The sequence below is a fragment of the Triplophysa dalaica genome, chromosome 3 (genome assembly GCF_015846415.1).
Source record: "Triplophysa dalaica isolate WHDGS20190420 chromosome 3, ASM1584641v1, whole genome shotgun sequence".
NCBI lineage: Eukaryota > Metazoa > Chordata > Actinopteri > Cypriniformes > Nemacheilidae > Triplophysa > Triplophysa dalaica.
The window spans coordinates 22,765,017-22,774,884 of NC_079544.1; the positions used below are offsets into that span (position 1 = coordinate 22,765,017).

The following is a 9,868-nucleotide window of genomic DNA, read 5'->3' on the forward strand; positions in this document are numbered from 1 at the left end:
TCTGAAGCCAATTGTGGTCAAACCAGTGGTGTAACTAATAACACTTGGTGCTCCTCTTACCTGACCTTGCACAGTGTCTGTGTAAGGATGCTCCTGGGGGGGGGGAGTGTGCTTCCGCCCGTCAGCTGAGCGCCAGGGCATCCGTGCCGAGGGGGGGCCTCGGTCAGGGAGTACCAAAGCAGACAATGGGTGGTGTCGCGGGAGGCAAAGAGGTCTATCTGTGCCTATCCGAACAGCCCCCAAATGAGCTGGACCGGGGATGGAGTCGCCACTCTCCGCAAGGCATATACTGACGAGAGAGCGCGTCGGCTGTCTGGTTCAGTTTGCCTGGGATGTCTGTGGCCCACAGGGAGCGGATCACCTGCTAACTCCACAGGAGGAGGCGTCAGGCAAGTTGTGTTAGCTGCCGTAAGCTTACGCCACCCTGGCGATGTACGGTACGGCTGTCATGCTGTCCCGGAGGACCAACACGTGCTGTCCCTGCACTAGAGGCCGGAGCCTTCTCAGCGCAAGCCACACAGCCCACAACTCTAGGCAATTGCATGCCAGCGCTGACGGGGGCCCGTCCAGCGCCCCGCTACTGCGTGCCCGTTGCACAATGCACCCCACCCCTGCAGCGAGGCGACCGTCATCACCACGACGTGCCTCCCGTACCGACCGATCAGAGCCGTGGCTGTGAAGGTTCGGGCCCGATGTTGTTCTCCTAGGAGTCTTCCCGTCAGTGTCCCTTCTCGTGAGAAGTTTGGAAGAGTTTTGAGGGCAGACCTGACCTGTTGAAACGAGATGGTCTCCATTCCTCCTGGGATGGGGTTTCCCTCCTCTCTAGAAATTTGGCACACAGTCTTAATAATGCTAAAGTCTGACTACCTAGGGCCCAGGTCAGGAAGGAGACAGAATGGCTTAACCAACTGTCTGCTTGCCGTCTCACGTTACAGAATACACAAAATATACAACATGTAATAATCCCTTCTTACAAACAACATAAAATAGAGACTGTGTCTGTCCCCAGGATTAGCAAACATAAGTATTGCATACCTCTTGAAAGTAATTTAATAAACATTAAATAAATCAAACATGAACAAAATACAGTTAATCAACTGTTACGACTCGGATTGCTTAATATTAGATCTCTCAGATGATTATATTACTCTAAATGAATCCGTTCCCCATGATTATTACTATAAACACGAGCCTCGTCTAAAAGGTAGAGGGGGAGGTGTCGCTGCACTTTACAATAATTCTTTTATTACCTCTCAGAAGTCTAATTTTAAATACAATTCTTTTGAAGTCATGGTACTTCACCTATCGACACCTAATACTAAGGACAAAACATTTTTAAAATTTATTCTAGCTATTGTATATAGGCCTCCAGGGCACCACACAGATTTTATTAAAGATTTTGGTGGGTTCTTATCAGAACTAGTACTGGCCGCAGATAGAGTCCTTATCGTCGGTGACTTTAATATCCATGTAGACAATGATACAGATGCCTTGGGACTGGCTTTCAAAGACACTCTTAACTCCACGGGCGTTAGTCAACATGTATCAGGACCCACTCACCTTCGTAATCATACTTTAGATTTAATACTTTCTTATGGTATAAATGTGGACGATGTTAAAATTGTTCAGCAGAGTGAAGACATTTCGGATCATTATCTGATATTATGTTTGCTTCAATGGCCTACGGCTGCAAATCAAACTCCTTGTTACAAATATGGTAGAACGATTACTTCAACCACCAAAGATGCGTTTCTCGATAATCTGCCTGAATTGTCTAAAATATCTAGCATGAGTAAAAACGTTGACGATTTTGACACTACTATTGAAAATTTTTACTCTACTTTCTCGGAAATATTAGACACAGTTGCTCCTCTGCGTTTAAAGAAAATTAAAAATAGCAGCCCAACACCGTGGTATAATGAACACACTCAGACTCTAAAAAAAGCATCCCGTAAAATGGAGCGCAACTTTAAGAAAACGAATGTAGAGGTATTTCGTATAGCATGGAAGGATAGTACTCGAAATTACAGGAATGCCATAAAAACGTCTAGATCCGCCTACTTTTCAACACTAATAGAGGAAAACCATCACAACCCTAGGTTCTTATTTAACACCGTGGCTAAATTAACAAAAAATAAGTTGTCATCGACCTCAGATTCTGATTATCAGCATAACAGTGATGAATTTATGAACTACTTCACGAGTAAAATCCAAGATATAAGAGAAAAAATTATAACAATGCAACCTGTAGTGAAATCCGCTGAACAAACTAACTACAGCACCCCTAAGGAGAAATTGCAATTAGTTTCTACAGTAGATCACGATGAACTGTCTAAAATCATTAGATCATCTAAATCATCAACATGCATGCTAGACCCTATACCTACAAAACGACTGAAGTAAATGCTCCCAGAAATTATAGATCCTCTTCTTAGTATTATTAACTCATCTCTGACATTAGGACATGTGCCTAAAGCATTTAAGGTGGCTGTTATAAGGCCTCTTTTAAAAAAAACCAAACTCGACCCTAAAGAACTAGGGAATTACAGGCCTATATCGAATTTACCTTTTATATCTAAAGTTCTGAAAAAAGTAGTTTCAACTCAATTATGCTCCTTCCTCCAAAGGAATGACATTAATGATGAATTCCAGTCTGGACTTCGAGCACGTCACAGTACAGAGACTGCTTTGATCAGAGTTACAAATGATCTGCTTTTAGCGTCTGACCGTGGCTGTATTTCGTTATTGGTGCTGCTAGACCTCAGTGCTGCATTTGACACCATTGACCACAGCATACTTCTACATAGACTCGAAAATTACGTCGGCATTAACGGAATAGCATTGACTATAACAACCAAGAATACTGCTTAACGATTGACGGATTCTCCATAAAATCCTCGTCATCAGCTAAGAATCTTGCCATTGTATTCGACAGTACTCTGTCATTTGAAAGCCATGTCGCCAACACCTGTAAAATTGCATTTTTCCATTTTAAGAATATATCTAAATTACGTCATATGCTGTCACTGTTAGATGCAGAGAAATTAATTCATGCATTCATGACATCAAGACTAGATTACTGTAATGCACTTCTAGGTGGTTGCCCTGCGGGCCTATTACAAAAACTGCAACTGGTTCAAAACGCGGCAGCTCGAGTTCTTACACGTACAAAAAAGTATGAGCATATAACCCCGGTTCTGTCAACCTTGCACTGGTTACCTATAAAGCATCGCATTAACTTTAAGATCTTGCTTATTACCTATAAAGCCCTACATGGTCTAGCACCGCAGTATTTGAATGAACTTCTATCGTATTACAGACCTCCACGTACATTACGCTCTCAGGGGTCCTGTCAGATGGTAATACCTAGAATTTCAAAATCAAGTGCAGGTGGTATATCCTTTTCTTATCTAGCGCCTAAACTTTGGAATATTCTTCCCTGCACGGTCTGGGAGGCAGACACACTCTGTCAGTTTAAATCTAGACTAAAGACTCATCTTTTAATCTTGCATACACTACACCTCCATAATATTAATCCTCAGAGGATTTAGGCTGCATTATTTAGATCAACCGGAACCAGGAACACATCCAACAACAAATGATGTACTTTTGCATCAAAGAGTGCAGAACAGTACTCTACTCTCAGCCAGTCTTGTCTCTTTGTTCCAAGGTTACCCCAGGATGCAGTTCATGCCCAGACCTGATGGCAGAGCTGAGAATGGGAAGCGGTGACCTGACAAGAGCTAAGAGGATAGAGCTCGATAAAGGACGCGACAACTTTGTTTTTCCTACAACACTTCAAATGCTATTAGATTGTTAATGATAATCTTAAATCCTTAATTTTTATATTTTTATTAAGCCTTCTTGTGCAAGCACTGTTGAGCTTGTGCAGAGGCAGCAGCTTTTGCCAGAGGGGAACTGGAATCCCCTGGTTGGGCCTCGGTTCCCCTGAGGTTTTTTTTCTTGATGGGAGTTTTGGGTTCCTCACCACCGTTTGCATATTGTTTTGCACTATCTGCCTGGCCGGGGGGGCTGCTTTAGAATTCATACTTGTATTAAATGTGTCTCATGTACAGCTGCTTTGTAACAATGAAAATTGTAAAAAGCGCTATATAAATAAAGTTGAGTTGAGTTGAGAGAGGTTTCCCCCTCGACATCTGCTGGTTTTCACTGGAGCGGTCCGTGAGTTGAGCGCTCCAAGTTTTACACAGCTCCTCATGCACCTCTGGAACCCGGGTTAGCATGAATGACATTTCTGCTTCCTCCTAACTCGACCGCTGGGGGTGGAGCTCGGATTCGTCAGAGTCGGATGTCAGTCTCCCTCCGATGCTGCGAGCGACATCTCATCTACTCACACATCGCTCCCGATGTGTGTGCGTGAGAATCCGGACGGTATGCCACCGCTGGTTGGGGAACGTTCAGAAGAGTGAATTAGGGTGCGATCGGCCCGTGAGCACTTAGCTGGCGGGTTTACGTTCGCAGAGTTCCTCATATCACTAACGCTGCTAACGTGGGTGGTCATCTGGGCCGTAGCCACAGATGTCACAGCCCGGGTAGCAGACGAAATGGTGGCTGGTTCCCGTAGGAAGACAGTCACCGGTGACCGCAACTTCTGAATGACAATCTGCCCGCAGTGCGCGCAGATGTGTCAATGAACGCTGCTTCAGTGTGCTGGACGCCCACACACCTAATGCAGCGATCGTGTCCATTCCCTGCCGCACCCAAGAGAACAGCGGGACATGTCGTTCTCGATGTGTGTGCGTGAGAATCCGGACGGTATGCCACCGCCGGTTGGGGAATGTTCAGAAAAGCGAATCGGGGTGCGATCGGCCCGTGAGCACTCAGCTGGCGGGTTTACGTTCGCAGAGTTTCCCATATCACTAACGCTGCTAACGTGGGTGGTCATCGGGGCCGTAGCCACAGATGTCACAGCCCGGGTAGCAGACGAAATGGTGGCTGGTTCCCGTAGGAAGACAGCCACCCGTGACCGCAACTTCTGAATGACAATCTGCCCGCAGTGCGGGCAGATGTGTCAACGAACGCTGCTTCAGTGTGCTGGACGCCCACACACCAAATGCAGCGATCGTGTCCATTCCCTGCCGCACCAAAGAGAACAGCCGCGCTGGAGAATGCACAGTCAGTCCTGAAAAGGACTTTTAGATAAAATCTCACACACCTCGGAACTGCCGAGACGCCCAGGGGAAGGTCACTGCAGGTAGGGACGATCCGCTGCTTCACGTCGTAGATCCGGCAATGTAGAAGAAGAAGAATTCATTGAATTCGTTCTGTTCGTAGTCATGAGCGAAGGCTCTGAAGAACAAAAGGTAAATGAATGCCGCATTCCGGCTTCCTTTTATACCGGATATCCGGGGGCGGAGCCCGGCATGCAAATTTCATTCGCCAAATTTCATTGGCCTTTTCTATAGTAGTCAGAGTTGATTGGTTCTCAAGGGCGAACCCCATCTGTCGTTCTCGACACAATGTCGAGAGACCGACAGAAAGGGAACTGAGGTTACATATGTAACCGAGATGTTCCCTTTCTGTCAGTCTCTCGACGTTGTGTCAAGCTGGCAGATGGGGTTCCTATGGAAAAACGGCACAACGCTGTATTGTGTCACAATCTCTAGCGAAGCGTTGGTAACAGGCCTGGGCGTTTCAGCATGAGGCTTTCACGAAACTGTAACCTTCCAGTGTGATGGTTGGGGGGTCCCAGTACTTTCTTGTAGAAAGATGGGTACGGCCTTGACGGGTAACCTTTCACGGACAAAGGCTTAGCTCTCCACTGGCGAGAGGCCGTCCGGATCCGGTTTACACCGGGTGAGCTTGACTTCCTTAAATAGGGATGCGCTGCGGAGGCCACTTCCTACCCTGGGAGAGGATCACAGTGGATATTGATATGGTATCGCCCTTGGGGAAGATCGCATGGAACGCGCGGCTGAGTTGTTAACAGCAAGTGGAGACCCACCTGGAGGAGTTCATGGGTTACCAGGAGTGGAACTCTACAAAGAGTCTGCCAGAGAGGTGCATCTGGCCAGTACCCAGGAGGTCGCAATACTCCGTGGGAAGTGAGCCCACACTGCCAATGGGTATGCTTGTGATTGGACCCATCTGTCGTTCTCGACACAACGTTGAGAGACCGACAGAAAGGGAACTATCAAATGTGTCTTTCTGTCTGGGGCTCTTTGTGTGTATATGAGTGTTTTTGTGGTCCAAGCCAAATAAGATCACAGCTAAAACTCAAATTTTAATTGATTCCTTTCATGATTTCATTAAAGCTGAAGTAAAAGTTAGAAGCAGACAATATGTACCTGGTTAGTGCACACTTCTCTTGACATCCATCCCATTATATACAGAAGGCTTAAAGGTTAATTTATGAATCATTTTAAAAAGGTTCCCGTTGTAACCCTCTTTTAATGGTGTATTAAAGAACCAACAGAGTTCCTTTTGGAACCCCGTTCTAGTCACCATTTCAGTAGTTGTATTATTACTATTGTTAATATTGTTGTTGTTGTTATTATTATTATATAACACATTATACTATAACAACATTTCATGAAACGGACACAACACCATGATTCTCCATTAAATATTGATTGCATACATGCAAAAAGTTCAGAGAAAAAAAACACAAAACTACAATACCTGTTCGTTTTATTTAATATCAGAATGTTGTATGTATAACATTAACAAAGGAAAATAATTATGAAATAAAGCAACCCGACAAAAATGCCAATTTAAATCTGTAATATGTAATCATTTACTCACCATCTCATTCCAAAACCTCCTTACCTTCTTTCTTAAGCAGAGCACAAGATTTAAAAAATGCTTTTTGACTAGTGTTTTTGTATGTAAGTAAATGGTGATTTTGTCAGTCTGTAACATCCCTCCTAACATCATCCATAAACTTAGAGAAAGTCTATAAACTGATGCATGCAGGGAAGAAATGTGTAAATCCCAGTTGTATGTTCCTTCAGTACTGCAACGTGACAGTTTCATGACCACAGTAAGTTTTTTGAAAAAGTGCAATAATAAGTCAAACAAATTCAGCACAAAAAAACATTTTAAAAACATCTTGCGCCCATCAGCTGCCAGATTGCACTGATGCAGGCCTCACTGACACCTGACAGAAAGAAAATGAGACAAACCAATAAAATAACAATGAATTTTAACATCTTCAACTCTGTAATTTTAGATTTAGTGCAGTTATATATATATATTCATATATATATTGGTTTCTTGAACATGACCGTGAGTTCACTGCACTAAAATTTTTCATTTGTCATAACTTTGCATTAATGATGAAATGTAAGTAAGTCATTTAGGAGTATATTGGTTGAAATGTTTTAAAGCCGCTTAAATCTGTTTGTGAGTTTCTCTGTTTACACAGGAACTGCATATTCTTACACTTCAAGGACCCTGATGAGTGGGTATGTATGAAGGACTGAGTTAAGAAACAGGAAGTGTGGGGGAGTTTAAGGGAAGTGATGTGGGTTGGGGGATTTGGAGGGGGAACACGACAAAGACAGAAGACAGACCCATTACAACTTTATAAAAATTCAAGAAGCTTCCTTTTAAACTTTTACAAACGCTGCTATCCATTACGCTTAGTTTATAGGCCTAAGTGATATATATAAAGGAGGTTGTGACACATGGTTTACACATAAAGTAAAATAGGCCAAATAATAATGAGTTTTTATAGCAATATTACACCTAGATATTTGCAGTCTATGGTGAGTCTGGTCTGAATTAAATTTGCTTAGTGCCACCGACAGCACACAGACATGTCGTTCTCTGGTTGAGGAAGTTTTGAAACATCATCTAACACAAAAGAGAAGTACACACTTCCTTCACTGAAGACCTCGTGATGGATGTCCAATTTATGTGTGCAATGATGGTGTCGCGGCTGCTCCTGTCATATGCTCTGCTCATATACAATACAGGTACTATCACGATGCAAATCACCATTAAGATATAAATGATAATAATATATGTAATTATTGTGTATAGGAAAGTATTATTAGTAAAAAATTGTAATTTAAAAGAGTGTACTGATTGTTAAAGTACTATGAAGTACTGACAGATGAATATGTCTGATTTACAATAAACTTCTATGAAATTAATTTACCGGCGAAAACATTCTGTGTCACAATGCCCCTTACATAAAAACCACATGAATTTCAAATATTTTTCTGAACCCGTGTGAATTTACATGGAATGGAAAACATTTCAAAATCATTTGTTGTGATCACACATTTTTTCACACATGTGAAATTCATGTGGCTTTTCTATAAACAATTGTGAAATAAGATATTAAACTTAAAGGGGGAACAAAACAGTACAATAGTTCCACAATATACATCAACACTGCAGTACATCTGTCATGTAGAAAACAAACCGTTTGGCCTTAAATTCAGAACACATCTAAATCTATTTAAAACAAGAACATTTACATTCGTGGTTTATCTTAATGACATTTACCAAATGATCAAACACTTACTTTCTCTATCTTCAGGGTTCAGTGCTGGAGACATTGTGTATGTGGAGACAGGAGCTTCTGTTCAGCTGAATATACAGAGAGAGAAACTACCTGCTGAGCTTGATGATATAATGTGGAAAAATGAAAGATCTCAGAATCTAGTGAAATATTTGATTAAATCAAATGATGTTAAACCCCACTCTACCTACATAGACAGAGTGGATTTCAATACAGAAACCTTCTCTCTAACACTAAAGAACATGCAGAAGATTGACAGTGGAATCTACAGAGCAATAGCAAGTTCAGAAAATGATATAAATATTGCTGAACACAAAGTATCTGTTATAGGTGAGTCATAAATAACTGAGTCAAATTTTACTGAAAATAAGACAATAAAGTTTCACTTAATCAACCTCATGTCATTCAAAACCTGCATGAATTTTTTTCTGCATAACACCAAAATATTATGGAGAACGTTACCAAAAAACATCCAATTTGTTTTTGTTAATTTATAAAAACATGTTGGTTTGATTCAGTTAAATTCAATTCATATTTGCATTTATTTTTAGATAAATATTATTCGGTCCACATTTACCAGCAGTTTTAAATGGAAGTGTTTTGTTGTAAATAAATCCAAAATTAACCCTTATTTTATGCAGCAAAACCTTCTAAAGATAAATGTTAAATATCCTGACCTGTCTGTTTCAGATGCTGTGAAAGCTCCTGTCCTGACTGTAAACTCAATATGGTCCATCACAGAACCCTGTAACTTTACATGTACAGCAGATAATCTTACAATCATCAACTATTACAGTACCAGCTGTTCTGATGAAGTGAAATCATCTGGAATCTACAATCTAAACCTGAAATGCACCGATGACTTCATCATTTGTAACTATAGCAACCCTGTCAGCTGGAAGATTGACACAAAGACTCTTCAACAACTCTGTGCTTTTAACCCAGGTATAATTTCTTTTTTGTAATGTGTTATCTTTAGCTTACAAAATAAAAAAAACTGGCTGATTGGCTGAATTGGCTGAAAACCAATATTACCTGAAATGTGTTTAAGTTTAAATAACTGTACTAAAAAATATATGAACTCTCCTGTTTTTTCACATAGTTTTTTCATTTATAATGCTAATGTGTAATCTTTCCCTTTTTTTTTGTTCACAGATGACAACAGGTGGTGGGGCTGTCTCAAAAGCGAAGCTTTAACTTAAAACTTCTTTTTCAGGAAGTGCTGTTTTTCTATTGTTTTAATGGATGATGCATGAAGTAAATATACAATGTGCCACGTGCTTCCTTTAGAGTTTCAAAATACTTACAAATAATTTACTGTAGGTGTGTTTTAATATGCTTCAAAATGTACATTAATGAAAACTATCAAATGTG

The 9,868-nt window shown here is 41.3% G+C and overlaps 1 protein-coding gene across 1 annotated transcript; it reads left to right on the forward strand.

Moving 5' to 3' along the window:
- The first annotated feature begins 7,590 nt into the window (after positions 1-7,590).
- LOC130417962 (natural killer cell receptor 2B4-like) lies at positions 7,591-9,868 on the forward strand. Its single transcript, XM_056743842.1, has 4 exons — positions 7,591-7,940; positions 8,513-8,824; positions 9,185-9,439; positions 9,650-9,868. Exons 1-4 carry the CDS (start codon positions 7,865-7,867, stop codon positions 9,694-9,696), a joined length of 690 nt encoding a protein of 229 aa, XP_056599820.1. The 5' UTR covers positions 7,591-7,864; the 3' UTR covers positions 9,697-9,868.